Below are 16,647 nucleotides of genomic sequence, written 5' to 3'. Positions count from 1 at the left end.
TAACATGCTACGCATAAATGGCATACACTTTAAGACACATCATAACATGAAGTATATGTAGGTCCCCACTTTCTGTGGCGTCTTGGGACGCACATACAGCATAGGGAGTAGAAACCCTACCGTGATAATCGGCGGTAGACATCATCACCACCCGCTCCGCCCTCATCACCTCGCCCCATTCTTAATCTTGTAATACTCTGGCGCATACTCTGCCAGCCAATCCATATCTACAGTCGACAGGTCTCTGATGTAAATCTTATCTCTTGTCGACAGGATTTCGGTGTAAATCACCCAATCCGCCTTACGGTGAAAGAAGACTGAACTTGGGTGTGCCCATAGCGTTGTTTTGCCGTCTATGGTGGTGAATGAGCCATCAGATTTCATACGTGCTGCGTGCGCAAAGAAGCCTGTTGTTAGGCAGCGACGAACGCGCTCAGCGATGGGAATGCCGCCGACACTAAGTAAACCAGATGATGAGGATGCGAGAGCAGTTTCTTTTACACCGAATCGGTCAAGATATGCGGCGAGTTGTTTGCGAACGCTGGACGCCTTTACCATGCTTTTGTGGTTGAGACAGTTTTCTCGACACCATTGTACGTTTTGCATGCCAGCTTTGACGAACGCTTCGTACACGTTATATAAGGTGAGATGGTCTCCTTCCGCGACGGCAAACCTTCTTCTCGCATTGTCCAGCTGCTTCTTGTTTCCGTCGTGCGAGACGAAAGCGTTACCCTGTAGCGTCATCATCGCCGCAATGGTAAGCATCTCGCTCAAGCACCCAAACTCCGGGTTTGCTGCTTGTAACAGTGCTTTAGACAGCATCGGCTCGAGTGGGAGCTCCGCCATCCTTGCCCCTAAAGGCTTTGTAAGTCGTGCTGTTGTGTCTAGGGCGCCGAGAGAGTAAAGCAAGTCCAAGGCCCGGGTGATCAGAGACGAAGGTGGGGGAGAGAGGTAGTCGAACCGCACCACATTCGTAATGCCCAAGTTCAGTAACTGCAAGACCACTGGGGCGAGGTTCGAGCGCTGGATCTCAGGGAAGGTTGCTTCCTCCAGTCTCTCAAATGCGACCTCGGTGTACAAGCGAAAACACTTTCCAGGCCTAGTTCGACCTGCTCGACCCGCGCGTTGAGTCGCACTAGCCTTTGATACAGGTACGACGTTCAGGTTCTCAATACCGAGATGTGCGTCATAGTTTCTTAATTTGACATAGCCACTGTCTAGTACGAAGACGATGCCATCGATTGTTATGCTTGCTTCAGCAATGTTTGTGCTGAATATAACTTTTCTTGTATTTGCCGGCGGCTGTTGAAAAACAAACATCTGTTCTTCTGATGGTAGGCCTGCGTAGAGTGGTAGTGGCATGAGTTTTTGAGATGTGGAGGGGAGGTCTACGATCCTGTCGCTTATCATATCGATCGCGTCGTCTATTTCTTCGCGACCGGTGAGGAAGACGAGTACATCGCCTCCTCTTTCGTTCTCGTGGATGGACATGACTGCTTCGACGGCTGCTTCGACGTAGTTGGTGGTAGGCTCGAGTAGATATTGCACTTCAACTGGGAACGTCCGCCCCTCAATTCCAACAATCCTGCCATAATCCTCCCTGCTCTTTCCAAAAACTTGCTCGCCGTTTTCAGGGTTAAAGAAATCGAGGAACCGCCCCGCCTCCAATGTCGCACTACTCACAACTACTCGTAAATCCTCTCTCTTTCGCAGTACCTTCTTTAGCAAGCTAAGTAAGATATCAGAGCTTAGGCTCCGTTCGTGTGCTTCGTCAACCATAACGACGGAATAACGTTTGAGCAGCGGATCAACGAGCATTTCGCGCAACAAGAGACCATCCGTGACAAACTTGACTTGCGTAATCGCACTCGTGACATCTTCGAATCTGATTGAGTAGCCAATTGTTTGTCCAAGGGGCGTGTCTAGTTCTTCTGCAACCCTTGCAGCTACGCTGGTCGCCGCTATCCTCCTCGGTTGTGTAACAGCGATTTGTTGTCCATTTTTGCACCACCCTGTCTGGAGTAGAAATTTTGGAATTTGAGTTGTTTTGCCTTTGATGATGGGAATATAAAGTCAGTGGTTGTCTCGTGGAATTACAATTTAGAAACCTTACCGCTGCCGGTTTCGCCGACTATAATGGTCACGGGGTGAGCTTCTATCGTATAAAGCAACTGATCCTTGAGTTGGGCGATGGGAAGCAATGCTGGCGGTTTGTAGAGTTGGGGTACTAGGAGAGAAGATAGGTCTTCGTCCTCGTCGGTCATGATTGCTTTTTAGTGTTAGGTCAGCTGGGAAGAGGTGTGGAGGGTTGGAGAGTCGAGACGTGCGTGGTGAAGGCGGCAGGGAAGGAAGACGTTAACAGCTAGCGCTAGCCCGCTATATTGTACGCTAGTGTTCGTAGCTTTTTGGACGACACCATATCGACCCGATGGTCTCACTTCGCCATAATCTGTACCATCATTTGCTCTTGGCAGCATCAAATTATCAAGGCTTCTGCACATTAAGGGACTCAAGCCTCCGCGAGATCGACCAATTCGCTGACACTCAACAATGCCAAACGAACGCCAGAGGGTCAGACTATGAATCTCTGGGCTTCAATTAATGCTGTCAAGAGTAACACAGGTAACATGATATCTATCAGCTCAACGACTACGAAGGATAGGGTAGTACTGTCTCGGAGGCCCGCCACATCTTGATACAAATCGTAACCGCCACCCCAATTTACACTACCAACCCCAGAATACAGCATGGACAGTATGCAAGTTTACACCTTTATCTTTTGGGTTACATGAATCATGAATCATGATGAATGTTGAGATTTCGACACCAAAAACCCGTTCAGGATGCGGGCGCAAAGCTTAGTACAGTCGAGTTTGGCGTGGGTGGAGGTCAGCAGTGGCCGCGCACATTGTTGAAATCATTGAAGTATGGAAAGTGTCAATCGGTTTCATTGTATCTGGACAAGGTTGTATAAGAATTCGCTTTGCGAAGAATTGAGAAATCACACTGAGGTATCGCAAGCGAAGCCTTTATTATCATGCTCATTGAAGTATATGACAAGGCCGGATGTGAAGTGTTATGATTTGCGTTCTCCAGTAAAAAGGGCCGTTGATGTCCTTTAGCTGCTCTATGTCCCGCCCTTTGGCAACGTGCTTCCAAATCTTGAACACGCCTACGTGTAAGTGCGGCTCGATAACTGTCTCCAGTCATAGCATAATGCGCTTAGGAGACGCAAGAACAGCCGGGACCTTGATCGATTATAATTGTGGTCCCGAAGACTTTGGAATTTGTTATCTTCACTCTCGCACATTATTCCGCTTCACCATACCCTGCTACAGCACTGTAGTACTAGTCCACGATGATGTCGTTAATTTTGCACGCTTCTCTTTACCGTTATTTATGGCTGTCATAATGAGTCCCAGGTCCATGACTGTCGTATCAGTCTTCATTCATGAGTCCTAGGTCCATGCTTCTGACCTGCACACAGCTCTGACGCAGGCCCAGACAGGTATTTAAATGCTCCACATCTCAGCATACCGCTCTACTACACACAAAATTCTTGTTCGAAATCAATATACTATTCCAACAGATACCATGAACCTTCTTACGACAGTCTACATCACGTTCCTCGCTGTTGGAGCAGCACTAGCTGGCTTTGACTCCAAGTCCAAAACCAACCTCGCAGTCTATTGGGGTCAAAACTCTGCCGGTGGAACAGGAGGGCAACACCAGAACCACTTGTCAACATACTGCGCCGACGCAGATGTCAATATCATCCTACTCTCCTTTCTCGTCAACATGAACGGCGTTGATGGGCAACCAGAACTCAATTTCGCAAACCAAGGCGACAGGTGCGATCATGACACTAAACCTTTCAAGTGCCCGGAGATCGAGGCGGGCATCAAAGAATGCCAGAAGAATGGGAAGACTATCCTGCTATCGCTAGGCGGTGCCTTCAGCGAAGAGAAGGGACCTGTCGATAAAGAGCGTGCTAAGAAAGACGCAGAGAAAATGTGGCAGATGTTTGGGCCTGATCAGTCGAAAGATATCATCCGTCCATTCGGTTCGGCTTCGGTTGATGGGTTCGACCTAGACTTCGAGCATGAAGTGCAGAACATGGTTCCATTCGGGAATGCGTTGCGTGAGCAAGCGGGTAAACACCCCAAAGAGCATGGAGACCGACAATTCTACCTCAGCGCCGCCCCAGTCTGCCATATGCCAAACCCGATCGGTGGAGTACGGGACATACTTGACCAGCTCCCCCTAGACATGGTGTTTGTGCAGTTCTATAACAATCTCTCATGTGATGTGCGGGCAGGATTCAACCTGGAGCAGTGGGATGGCTGGGCAAAGGCAAAGAATACTACGTTCTTTGTAGGGCTCCCGGCGAAAGAAGCGGCCGCTCCATCTGGCGGATATGTACCTCCTGAAAAGCTTAGCGAGCACTTGCGAAAGGCGAAGGGCATGGGCAAGATGGGGGGCGTGATGCTCTGGGATGCCAGCCAGGCGTGGTCCAATGACGGGTATCATCGGAAGATCAAGAGCGCCCTAAACGCGACATCGTCGTCGGGTCGGGCCCGTTTGTTCTGATGAAGTAGGTCATGCTTGGACAAGGGGTTAGCAGATGCGTAGAGGCTTTCTATGTCCAACCTTGTGGGCAACATAGCATCATTTCCGTGCGGTTGGTACTCAATTAGGGGTTCTCGTTGGTGGGACATGGAAGACCCATGTGAGATCGGAGCGATGCATGTTACACATTCCGTAGATGAATCAAATTTGAATGACACCTGTGAGAAGATATGCCGCAAGAAGGGTATACCAACGCCCGACGCGCCTATACACAATCATGACGTTCATTAACCATGAACCTGTCTAAGAGGCCTGGTGAAGGCCTCGTGAGCCATGCACTTGGCGGAACCGGATGCCGTCACCGAACACCGTATCGTACACCTTAGCCCCTCAATTCTGCCTATACTTGGGCGGAATGTTCTTCTCTACGATGCCTCTTAGCTCCAAATTCTCCCACTCCTCTTGCTTCGCCTCCATCTCCTCATGTTTCTTAAAATGCTCAATGTCCTCTGGATGGTTCAAGTCCTCCTCTTTCACATCATCCCCGCTATGGTACTTCTCCCAATGATGAATCTCATACTCGTACTCATCATCTCCATGATGGCCTGGGCCCATGCCAAAGTCCGGAAGCTTGACGTTCTCGGAATCTTTCTTCAGGAATTCGGAGAGAGTGATGCTGCCATCTTTATCGATATCGAACATGTCGAGGATGGTTTGGACGACCATTGCCTTTTTTGTTTCGGAGATGCCGGTAGAGGAGGGGTCGGAGAGGCCGTAGGTTCGGCGGATGTCGACGCTTGTCCAGAGGCCGGTGCTGTCGTAGTCGTGCAGGTTGAAGAAGGTAGTTGCGTCAAAGCCGGAGATGTGGTGCTCCTCTATATAGAAAGTTAGCATTGAATGTCCGTTGTACATCTATGTGCAGGAAAAGAGGTTATGAGAGTTCATACCAGCCATATGTCGCGTCGCCCAGTCCGCGTCCGGCGCGACCTCGATGTTCGCATGCTCTCCGCCGCCATGCGCTGAAGCTTTGAAGGCGCATGAGAGTAGTAAGAATGCGCTGAGAGGTGCCTGGAGTAAGCGGTTCATGATTGCTGCTCTTGTGACGTTGCAATCGAGTCTTGTTGAGCTGGACACCCAGTGTTCCTTCCAGGGGTTCTCGGTGAATTATCCGGCCAACTACCGACGCGATGTCATGGGGGACTCTTCACGTGCTTTCGCTCCATCACCGTACCACGTACACTGTCACCCCGAAATGAACGTCCTGGTACTACTGAGCCTGCTATTCTTTATTCCGTTTCTCTTCTTCCTTGCGTTTCTCGCTGCATCCTCATGCATGGGCGACCAGTTTCGCGCTAGGGTCTCTAGCAGTACGTTCAATCCTCGACATGCCTCGTTTGGTCGTAACTACACGCGCGGTTTCGGTTCGGGTGCTAGTAGTGCAGGGTGGGAACAAATCGAGATGGAAGACATGCTTGGGGAAGACGACAGTGACGAGGATTAAACTGTGTCGAACAATCGATGATATGCATTCGTTACGGATTGAGGGCACATAAGCAAGGCTATGCTATTATAGCAACGAAGCAATGGGTATCTTGCCGACTACCATACGGCTTTCGCAGCCCTAGAATTCGAGATCCTCCTTCTTTGGCATAGCACTACCACCCGCCGCCTCCCTCACAGCCTCTTCCTGCGCTTCCGTATCGCCCTCAACCGGCGGCAGACTGAACTTTGCAATCACAAATTTCCGCCGGCTCAGCGTAAAAGCCATATCCTCGCCTAAACCGTCTGCTCCACCACCGCCACCTTTTTCATGGAACACAGGGAGCTTGTGCACTGCAAGCATGCCCTGCGGTCTCTCCTCGTCCTTCGTTGTGCCAGCCGATTGCGCGAGTGCCTGCATGTGCGAATATGGAAATGGCGAGAGCTCAAGGATACCGTCGGATAGTATCTCCATCCAGCGGACCATGCCTGAGGAGCGTGGATAAAGAGATAGGGGAAGGGTGAGGATTGCAGTCAAGCGTGCGGGATACTGCCGTAGTAGCGCACGCAGAGCGTGTAAAAACTGCAGGATTGAGCTAGGATGTGTAGCAGAGGGCGGATAGAGTGCTGGCGAGAGGAGAGACGGGATTACAAGGCGATGAATGGTATGTGAGGGTGTTGAAGCAAGCTGCTGCTGCACGTGGTGGAGTATCGGGAGGAATGGTGACGAGGACTTGGAGGTGGTTCGAGGTACTGGAACATAACTGATTGCTGTCCCTACTGGAAGGGTAAGGCGTTTTGCAAGGTCGAAGGTATGGCAGAACACCGATGGCTCTTCTGTTGCATTCTCCCCTAGATTCGCCGTCCTATTCGGACTTGGAGAGCCTAGGCAAGGATGGGTCAGAACCATGAACATAATCAGATGGCATTTGCGGTGTTAACATGTATGTACAAGACGCACCTCTAGCACTCTCAAACTGCCCTAAGCCCTCATATCGCCAAGCAATCCTCATCTTCTCTGCCCTCTCTTTCCCTTCCTTTCTCTTGTCCTCTTTGCCCTCCGATATACCTGGCAGTTCCCTCCCCCACACCTCGCCCATGCCTACGACGTGCACCTTGTGGCCCTGCACCACTCCTTCGGCGGCATAGAAGCGTAGTAGTGCACCCGCATAGTCTGTCGTACCGCTTTCCTCGATAAGTACCGAGTTACCGAGAGGTAGGCCTGCGTGGCCTGCTAGGATGCCATCGAGGGAGGGTGTGCCGGTGGATGTGGTGGGGCGGCCATCGATGGGTGAAGGGCGGACGCCGAGTGGTGTTGGCGCCGGAGGGGCACTGGAGAGAGATGAGGGGACATTTGACGCGTCTTCTCCTGCTGAAGCACGCGAGAGGGCTATGTTGCGCTTGCGAAAGGCCATTATGCACTCTTCTCGGACTGCAGGTCGCGACTTGTCGAAAATCGTGCAAAGCGCTTATCGATAACACCCAGTGGCAGACGTCATATTGTCTAGAGTGCTCGCGGCTGTCATATTGCCCTTCCTCTTTTATCTACTTCGCTATGACATCTCCCTTTTCGTTTTCATCTACGCACAAGATAGATGGGCAGTGAAATCCACTCCTCGGGGATTCCCATGATACAGAAGGACAAGGCACGTCATAGAGGGGGGTCACTTGCTGTTCCGGCCAACTCATGCATAGCTCTCATCCCATCATTGAAGATAATAAACCACACAAAGCTTACTGTTTATTAGACTGGATGCCGAACACAACATTAGACACATGTGCTGAAGAGTTAGGCATCGGGGATCCACGTTATACTCGGTGTCCCTAGAATACTCCCCCAACGGCCTAGTATATGACAATGCCACCACAGAGCAAGGATACTCGTGCAATGAGCCGCAAGAGGTATAGCGCCGCCATCACCCAGACGCCACTCTCACTCATCTCAACAGGCAGATGCAGATGTTGGCTTCAGACCATTCATGATTGGCGGGTATTCCGACGCCCGGGGCATATCAGGATCCGACGGGCATACTCTAGTTCTGGTCCTTGGTGTATAAGTCGAGTCGGGGTGTCCATGATGAACAAGATTCTGCAACGCCCGACTCCTACACCTCACAAACCCCAGAGAACCGTGTATAGCCCGGTAGCTTGCCATACTCACCTTTTCGTTTTCAACCATCTTGAGCAACCCATATTGGCAATGGCCACCTCATGCTCAGAGTGCATCAAGGTACGGCAATCGCTGACTAGATCTGCGCGATGTGCACTCACCACGTTCCACAGGGCACTATCCACCAAGGCCAGCCCAAGGGTACGGAAGAACTCGTTCACGGATTGAACACCTACGTGATTGGCAACCGTACCAACCCGCGAGGCATCATAGTAGTCTACTCCGACATCTTCGGCTTGGGACTGCCAAACAACAAGCTCATCGCAGATGCCTACGCCCAGAGCGGCGAATGGTTAGTCTACCTTCCAGACTTCTTCAAAGGCGACCCAGTAGGACTCAAGGTAGCCGATGTCTTGATTCCAGTCGACGCAGCCAAACAGTCTACATTTGCAAAGTATTCAGGCATCCTTGCTAGTATGCCAACGTTCCTCATGTGGATGTCGAGGCACAAGACGGGGCCTACTGATAAGATATGCATGGATTTTTTGACCTCACTCAGACGCACAACGCCAACGGGCCAGAAAGTTGGAATGGTGGGAATGTGTTGGGGTGGAAAGTATGCAATCCGGGCCGGGCTCGAGAGCAACATGATCGAGGTTGATGGCGTAAAGAAGCCTCTGGTGGATGCCGTGGTGGCCCTGCATCCGAGTCACCTGGTCGTACCGGATGATGTCGAGAGTTTGGTCGTACCTGTTAGCTATGGTTGGGGCGTGGAAGATATTGCTGTGAGTTTCAAGCAGAAGGCCGAGGTGGAGGCAGTCCATGCAAACGCCCAAAAGGCAGGAATGAAAGTGCCAGATATGGAGCACAAGACCTACAAGCCCGGACGACATGGGTTTTCTGTGAGAGGTAATCCGGATGATCCCCCAGAGAGGAAGTGTCTGGAGGACTCAGTGGCTCAGGTTTTGACTTGGCTCGATAAATGGCTTTGAGAGCAAGCTCAACGTCGGAGTGGGTGTGTCAAAGTATAGACTTCTTAGCTGCAAATTGACTCAAGTATTTCATCTAGATCTAGTATCAGTCGCCTTGTACCTTTGGATGTCTCAAGATATTATAAGTACCTGAATATCAATAAATACAATTTTGCTTTGCTTGAAGCCTGTCGCATAGGTAATATGTACACTGGTCGAATATGGAAGCTTCGTCTTATCGATACGACTCGTGGAAGCTAACACAATCTAGACCATCAGCCCGTGTGTCGCCAGCTCGCGCACCTCGTCTACTTGGCTTCCCGTCTCTACTGTGTATGGTCCGCTTAACGTTAGTAAGGCTCACAGCCTGCGAGAATCGCCACGTAGCTAGAAGTGCGCCTATACAGGTTACTCTAGAAACTTCGCTTGTGGCACAGCCTCGAGGTCCAGGTTAGAGTTGATATAAACGTTCTATCAATCGTTCTCGATCGTTTTCAAGCGCCATGACCGGCTGGTACACGATACATCAGCGCACTCTCGTCATGCGATGCCGTCGTTGAATGCTCCAAGCATAGTCGTTGACTTGTGTACTGGACAGTGTACTAAACAGTCCTTTTAGGAGGAAAAGGAGAACGAAAGCTGTAAATTTAACTCATTATGTCGTTATGTTAACTGACCAAGACACCTGTGATATTCGCAATAGACCGCTACCTCGTGAGTATACCTACGCCGTATATAAAGAATGTACTGACTCCCGCTTCATCCCGCTTACGACTAACACCCCTTAACAAAAAAAAAGTTACCTAGGACTTGGACACAACGCTACGAATCAAATATCGCCCCATACGCCGGTATACCCCTACACTCCATATCATAAACAATCTTCGTCGTGAATCTCTTATTGCTGATCACACACACGGCCTCTGCGCCGCTCTCTTTGTACAGCTTGTATGCCATAAGACTCATATTCGGTTTACCCTGGGTCCTGGTATTGTGGATAACCGCATGCGGGTCCGTTTTCATCACGCTCTCGACGATGTCCTTGCCAAACGTCTGCTCTGGGTTCGGCGCCGTCCAGAGGATTCGACAGGGTACTTTGCGCGCGAGGATGACGGCCAGACAGGGGCCGATGCCAGAGCCGGTGGCGACGAGGACCACGGAGCGGAAGAGCGTGGCGATGCGGAGCACGCCGCAAGTCGGGATGCCGCGCACCCATATGTGAGTGGGTGCGCGCTCGATAGTGCGGCCTGTGAAGTCGCCCGCTCGGCTCACGATCAGCGAGAAGCCGTTGGGGTTAGGGCCTTCGTTGGTGATGGTGGCGAAGCCGTGCCAGTCGAGCAGTGGTCGCTCGGCGAGACGCACGGATGTGCCTACAACGGGCGTGGTGTAGTTGAACCAGAGTCGCACGGCGTGGTTGGAGAGCACTTCTGAGCGGACAAGGACCTTGCGCAAGAAGAGCCAGGGGAAGATGATGGCCATTGTGGCAATGGTGAGCAGCCAGATGGGTGGAGAATTGAGCCATGCTTTCGTTGGTGCGATGTCCGGATTCAGATCTTTCGTGGCGAGAAATGTTTGTATCCAGAGCAGGAGGAGCGCTGTCCAGCCGCCGAAGCGATGAGTCATTTCCCAGATATTGTGGTACTTTGCGCGGATAGTAGGATGCGACATTGAGCCCATCGCGAAGAAGATGGCAACGACAAGATAAGAGAGGACTACTGGTGCCACAGAAATACATCTCACCCCCAATGGCTTCGTGAGTTCAACACTAGCGCCAATGGTAAAGAAGGTAAACCACACCATGGCAGCGATGGCGCATCCGCTATGTATCCCGCCAATGTGGAAGATCCTTGCGCAGTGTCGGCGAATGGCAAGCGGGAAGCTTGTGGGGACTGAGCAGAAGACGGTGAAGAGAAGGTTGACGACGGGTTCCGAACGCATCAACACTGCTATGCAGAGGTTGGCCGCCGTAGCCGTTGCGAGGTCTGCGAGTATATATCGATCGAATTTGATCCTGCGATACAGAATGAAGCAAGCAGCAATAAGATTGGCGGCAATGACCACGGAGAAGAACCGACGGTACAGGATGAAGAGCCGATGCCGGAACCACCGTTGGCCGTGGAAGCCGTTTTTCTCCGGCAATGTATCCGGGATTTCTACGATGCTACTTTCTTTAGACGACAGGCCCGAATCAGACAACTTGCTTGAGATGGTAACTTGGGCCTTCTCAGGATCTTGGCCTTTCTCAGGGTCCCGAGTAACGTCCGCGTTGTGGCTTGCAGGTTGGTAGAGGTCCAAGGTTGTACATTTTGGTGTTGGCTGGATCGATAGGGAGGTGTCCACAGCAGAATCTTGCTTGGTATGGCGTAGAACTAAAGCACCGAGTCCTTTCCTGTCTACCTTGCCATTTGCTGTGAGTGGAATTGATTCGACATATGTCCAGCACTCAGGGACTGAGTAGTAGGGAAGGTGTTTTCGGACGAAAGCGTCTAGATCCTCCTCGTCAATGAGCGTTTGTGTGGTGTAGAAGCCGTGAAACACATTGTCGATGATTATTGCGGAAGCTCTTGTGACGCCAGGAAATTTCTAAGAAATGTCAGCTTAATCAAAATCGTTCACAGGGAGGCAAATACCTCAATAACAGATGTGACACCGTCCAATTCTACGCGGAAGCCCTGCAGAGGTTAGCAATATTCGTTATCGGGGCACTGCTTCCATACCTTGATCTTGACTTGGTCATCCACCCGACCAAAAGTCTCCAAGCAGCCATCTTCGCTCCAGCGAACGATATCGCCAGTGCAAAACATCTTTGAGCTAGACATAGTTAGTCAGGGGCCGTAGCAATGAATTTGAGATATGTACCCATCATTTGCGAATCTATCGAGTTGGTATCGCTCTGAACTTAATTCAGGCAAGTTGATGTAGCCACGCGAGACGCCCGCACCACCAACCCACATCACACCTTTCTCACCAAAAGGTACGGGCTGTCCATCGTCATTCAGGATATAGCACGTGGTATTCGGTAGCGGCTTGCCGATTGTGAGTGGTGTACCTGGAACATGTCGATGAGCTGAATTGAGAATAGTGATTTCTGTGGGTCCACAGATGTTGAGATATGAAGTGCCTTGTGCCCACTCGTCGGCTAGACTACGGATAGTTAGCGAAATGGTATTTTCCACTGATAAGAGGTGTTGGCTTACGCTTGTGGACATGGTTCCCCGCCAGTGACAACGGTCCTTATGTTGGGAAATGAAGCTCGTCGGTAGTTGGATAGGATGGAGGGAGTCGAAATTAGGGTGTCGATCTGAAAGTGGTTAGCGCGGTGGTGGGATCCATGTCAACCAATCGAATCTCACCTCTCGCAACGTCGTTTTCCAGTCTGATCCTCTTAGCCATAATGTTCCGCCGTTCATAAGACACGCGAGGATTTCCCATGCCCCTGGTCATCGGTTAGCTGCGTGTCAGAATTCAATCGTCCCGGACTTACCCATGTCAAAAGCGATATTGAGCACTTGCGCAACCTGGGCACCAATCGTGATTCCAAGCTTTGCCGGCTCCAGCAGCAAGGCGTTGGTGACATTTCCGTGCGAAACATCAACGCCCTTTGGTTTACCTGTGCTTCCTGCAAGACAAGTTAGGCAAGGCAATTGACTCTTGATACCTAGTGAGGGCTTACCTGAAGTATATATGGCATATGCGCCATCCGCCGATGTGACCTCAATGGTCGGCCTCTCCGTCGAGTAGAACGCACCAGTGTTCGTCTCAAGGGCAACAATGATGGCATCTTTTCTGGCAAATTGTCGTATCTTATCCCAGAAACGCGGCAAACATAAGATGAAGCGCGCTTCAGTGTCGGCGAAGATGTGCTGCAGCGCTTTCTCCGATGTTACACCACCATCGATTGGCACGTACTGGCAGCCTGCTTTAAGAATGGCGAAGAGGCCAATGAGCATCTCGAAAGACCGTTGCACAACAAGACAAACGCGTTGTCTTGGCTTTAAACCCGAGTTAATCAGATAATGCGCAAGGCGATTGGCTGCGATGTCCAACTGCTCATATGTGATGGTGTCCGCGCCGAATCTTGCGGCAATCGCTGTGGGGTGAACATCTGCAATGTTTTCAAATGCTTCATGTACCAAGGAATGAGGAACCGGAAGCTTTGGTCCGTGTCCGAAACGAGTGAGGACATCTTCGGGTGACGATGCGAGACCGGTTAAGCCAAGAGATAAAGTTTGAGTAGTCATGGTGCAACTTTGAGATGAGCGAATGCCGTCAAGCTCCATCGTAGTGATAATGTTTGCTGCGACTCGGCAGGATACCTTTTGTACAATTAGAGCAGACATCTTTATATATCACGGTAACCGCCGAGCTTAACGCCATCTCTTCACTCTTTCGGTAGCGTTGTCCGATTGGCGAGACATAGTGAAATGGACAAGCTCTGGAGGAGGAGTCCTACTCTGGGACGCTAGCCGCTCAGATCCAGGAGGCAAAACAAGTCTCAACATATTCGCAAGCTCCTGCGCCCCCGTGTTTGGCCTCAAATGGAAGGAGGCTCCGAGGGAATTCAGAGAACCGATGCCGGACAAGGGGCGGCTACAATGGATCATCAAACAAGGATATGAGCAAAAAGAAACACCTGCGGTTCTCTGTCTACAGGCTTGCATGCCCTTGCAAAATTCAACCGCAGGCAAGGACCAAAGTGCTCGATAGGGCAAGTGTATCGTTTTGGAAGCTCACACCGACAGCCTGGACACCTGCCAACTCAAGCAAACTTGATAGCCTGGCAATCTACCACGGGTAGATGCTTGTTTAAAACCACGCGGACGCCAATTCTCGGCTCCTTGGCATTAACGTAGTGTACCTCGTATGCCAGGATACAGGGCAAAAGTAGTGTCCGTGGACCCCGAGGTCTGTGTGCTCGTATCTCATAAAACCACGACTGGACAAAGAAGCACGTGTCTTCTTGTTGGTGATAGTGCTTGGAGTGGTCTGTGTTTATAAGCTTAGAAACTATTACGCCACAGGTTCTCACGATCGGCCCGAACACTACTTTTGCCTTGTACCATAGTACGGTCGTCTTGGAAAAAGAACTCCCAATGCAAAGCTGCGAAAATTTCGCAGTGTATCCGTGATATTTCTGTAACGCAGTCTGCCTAGCAGATGCTTGATTGAGCGTAGTGTATCATGGCTACCATGCAGAACCACGCGTTTGGGTTGTGACGGTGGATGGCGCGTACACAGCCAAGAAGTGATGGGACTTCCAGGGCTACGCGTTCAAGAAAATACCTGTAAAATTGTGCATGCGCCGCACGTGTGAACTTGGTGAAAAAGTTGCACTAGCAGCCAGTAGTGGCTGTGTCTCGAGTGATTTTGATCTTGACCGCAAGCGGACAATGTACCAGTGCCATGTCCCAGAAGTTGCTAGTGGAGCTTAGATGACCGCAAGTAGAACGGAATGACGAAATCTTCGAAAATAACCCTCGTTCCGTTCTTGCGTCCGCATGTTGTACTGCGATCGTCCCGCAGGCTCATGCAGCTTTGATGAGCACATGCTCGCAAGGAATTGGGGGGGGGGGCGTAACATGCTGGAATCAGGGATGTACGGAGCCGAAAGCTATCACGCCGCAGCTATGGATGTGATTCGCTCCTCGTATTAACCTGCACAACCGAGTTACAGCCGTTAGCGCAGGAGCCTTTGGTATACAAAGCTATAGGTGGATGGCTTTGATGTGACACATGGTTCACTTGTCGTTTCTTTGTTCTATTCCAACCACCGATCTAGACGAACCTCAGCGCAGTACCACACTCAAAAGCAAGCAAAGTATAAGAATTCCAAGACGACAGGGTGCTGCGCCCTTTCCAGCATCTTTTGTAGCTCCAATGGCCGAGAGGGAATCGATCAAATCCCCAACGCTTGTGACTTCGGTCAAAGAAACTGGCGTAGCAGTGGTTGTGCTTAATCGACCGAAGAAGCGAAACGCGTTATCCCAGGATCTGATAAATGAGCTTACAGGGGCCTTGAGCCAACTCAACAAAAGTCCAACGGTGCGCGCCGTTATCCTGACCAGCTCCGGAGCATTTCCTTTCTGTGGTACGTCGATCCTAGCCACGCTGGTCGGGCCTTCCCGAACTGAAACTTTGCAATAGCTGGAGCAGATCTAAGCGAGCTGGCCGAGTTGTCAACGGCTGAAGCGTATCGTGTCGGATGGCTAAAGGACCTTGAGGTTGCTTTCTCAAGCTTCCGAAAGCCGATAATTGCAGCAGTGCGAGGATTTGCAGTAAGTACTTGGAGACATGCTCGAGATACTACATGCACTTGTAGCTCCATCAAAGAAATAAAGACCGAAACTAACGGCACTTGTTTAGTTTGGCGGTGGCTTCGAGCTTGCGCTAATGGTGAGGAGCCCTTCCCCGGATGCCCCTGCTATGGGTGGGTACTAACCATCTGCCTATGCAGTGCGATATGATCTTTGCTTCAGCAGATGCCCAGTTCGGCTTTCCAGAGATCAAGCTGGGCACCATCCCTGGGGTCGGCGGCACGCAGCGATTGACGAAGACTGTTGGAAAGCACAAGGTGAGTTTTTTTTTTTTCCCTCCCGTGTTGCCAATCTTCGGAGGCGTCTTGGTATGCCGGCCTGCAATGGGCAGTGATCTTAACTGACTGAACAAGGCCATGGAGATGATTTTAACCGGATCGCCAGCAACGGCGAGGGAGATGGAGCGACTAGGTGTGGTGAATCGCATCATGACGGCGGAGCAAGACGTCGTCGATGAAGCGCTGAAAGTCGCGCAAACAATGGCTTCCTTCTCAGCACCTGCGGTCGGGTTGGCGAAGGAGGCTGTAACAGCCGGTAAGCTAGCAAGGGACAAGGGACCCTGATTTCCCCGGAACATGCCGAGTTGACGCAAGCAGCGGAAGCAACAACCCTGCACGCGGGGTTGCAGATAGAGCGTGCATTGTACTACAGCAGCTTCTCGCTGGAAGACTGTCAAGAGGGCATTGCGGCCTTCCTAGAGAAGCGGCCTGCCAAATTCCAGCATCGCTGAGAGTAAGTACGTACCCTTGATGGTAGCTGGCGGGCGAAGTAACGTCTTGGGAAAGGATCAGGCCATCTCGTCTTTTTTCTCGGACCTTCTCTTTCGGGCGCCAAGTCTAGCCAAGTTTGGCACTACACTCAAAGAGTGACATGGCCGTTGCAAGTGCCGTCTTGTTGGTGGATGTTGGTGGGCCCGGCTTTCGCAACTTTTCAAGTCTCTTGGGGTGGGGCGCCGCGTAATGCCTCGCATTGCTAGGAGCCGCAGATGCAAGTAAATTAAAAATCGAGTACGCGACATCGCAAATTAACTGGCATGTGACGAGGTGATGTAAGAGGAAGGACGAACACCTACGAGCTACCCAAGTAGGCTTTCCAACAAATCCTCGCGTGGGGGCGTTGGATGCGACATGAACAGATTAATATACATCCAATGCTTCGAGCACCCTAAAAGGGTTACCAAGTCCGATGCCTCTGATGGCGAGCA

The 16,647-nt window shown here is 51.1% G+C and overlaps 8 protein-coding genes across 8 annotated transcripts; 4 read left to right on the top strand and 4 right to left on the bottom strand.

The window, feature by feature from the left end:
- Nucleotides 1–165: 165 nt before the first annotated feature.
- K460DRAFT_336071 (ATP dependent RNA helicase-like protein) lies at nt 166–2,281 on the bottom strand (the record flags this gene model as incomplete). The annotated part of the gene is made up of 2 exons (XM_040930964.1): nt 2,114–2,281; nt 166–2,051 (listed from the first exon to the last, which is right to left on the bottom strand). The coding sequence occupies exons 1-2, from the start codon at nt 2,262–2,264 to the stop codon at nt 166–168; spliced, it is 2,037 nt and encodes a 678-aa protein (XP_040789302.1). The 5' UTR covers nt 2,265–2,281.
- Nucleotides 2,282–3,129: 848 nt separating this feature from the next.
- On the top strand, nt 3,130–4,590 carry K460DRAFT_396061 (glycoside hydrolase family 18 protein; the record flags this gene model as incomplete). The annotated part of the gene is made up of 3 exons (XM_040936082.1): nt 3,130–3,178; nt 3,488–3,508; nt 3,590–4,590. 3 exons carry the CDS (start codon nt 3,130–3,132, stop codon nt 4,588–4,590), a joined length of 1,071 nt encoding a protein of 356 aa, XP_040789301.1.
- Nucleotides 4,591–4,959: 369 nt separating this feature from the next.
- Nucleotides 4,960–5,655, bottom strand: K460DRAFT_356370 (secretory pathway protein-like protein Ssp120; the record flags this gene model as incomplete). Its single annotated transcript, XM_040931952.1, has 2 exons — nt 4,960–5,444; nt 5,517–5,655. 2 exons carry the CDS (start codon nt 5,653–5,655, stop codon nt 4,960–4,962), a joined length of 624 nt encoding a protein of 207 aa, XP_040789300.1.
- A 145-nt stretch (nt 5,656–5,800) lies between these two features.
- On the bottom strand, nt 5,801–7,319 carry K460DRAFT_367477 (PAXNEB-domain-containing protein). Its single transcript, XM_040933584.1, has one exon. The coding sequence runs from the start codon at nt 6,962–6,964 to the stop codon at nt 6,191–6,193; it is 774 nt and encodes a 257-aa protein (XP_040789298.1). The 5' UTR covers nt 6,965–7,319; the 3' UTR covers nt 5,801–6,190.
- K460DRAFT_285738 (uncharacterized protein) lies at nt 5,903–6,070 on the top strand (the record flags this gene model as incomplete). The annotated part of the gene is made up of 1 exon (XM_040928841.1): nt 5,903–6,070. One exon carries the CDS (start codon nt 5,903–5,905, stop codon nt 6,068–6,070), a length of 168 nt encoding a protein of 55 aa, XP_040789299.1.
- A 929-nt stretch (nt 7,320–8,248) lies between the features above and the next one.
- On the top strand, nt 8,249–9,150 carry K460DRAFT_377879 (uncharacterized protein; the record flags this gene model as incomplete). The annotated part of the gene is made up of 2 exons (XM_040935025.1): nt 8,249–8,278; nt 8,332–9,150. 2 exons carry the CDS (start codon nt 8,249–8,251, stop codon nt 9,148–9,150), a joined length of 849 nt encoding a protein of 282 aa, XP_040789297.1.
- Nucleotides 9,151–9,951: 801 nt separating this feature from the next.
- K460DRAFT_282404 (acetyl-CoA synthetase-like protein) lies at nt 9,952–13,370 on the bottom strand (the record flags this gene model as incomplete). The annotated part of the gene is made up of 8 exons (XM_040928568.1): nt 9,952–11,712; nt 11,760–11,801; nt 11,847–11,940; nt 11,989–12,273; nt 12,327–12,430; nt 12,483–12,565; nt 12,614–12,748; nt 12,803–13,370. The coding sequence occupies 8 exons, from the start codon at nt 13,368–13,370 to the stop codon at nt 9,952–9,954; spliced, it is 3,072 nt and encodes a 1,023-aa protein (XP_040789296.1).
- Nucleotides 13,371–15,006: 1,636 nt separating this feature from the next.
- On the top strand, nt 15,007–16,173 carry K460DRAFT_283065 (ClpP/crotonase; the record flags this gene model as incomplete). Its single annotated transcript, XM_040928622.1, has 5 exons — nt 15,007–15,217; nt 15,274–15,444; nt 15,531–15,700; nt 15,797–15,977; nt 16,046–16,173. The coding sequence occupies 5 exons, from the start codon at nt 15,007–15,009 to the stop codon at nt 16,171–16,173; spliced, it is 861 nt and encodes a 286-aa protein (XP_040789295.1).
- Between the last annotated feature and the right edge of the window lie 474 nt (nt 16,174–16,647).

This window comes from Cucurbitaria berberidis (genome assembly GCF_010015615.1).
Source record: "Cucurbitaria berberidis CBS 394.84 unplaced genomic scaffold K460scaffold_3, whole genome shotgun sequence".
Lineage (NCBI taxonomy): Eukaryota > Fungi > Ascomycota > Dothideomycetes > Pleosporales > Cucurbitariaceae > Cucurbitaria > Cucurbitaria berberidis.
Note: the sequence above shows the minus strand (reverse complement) of the source record. Positions and strands in the feature narration are given on the sequence as shown.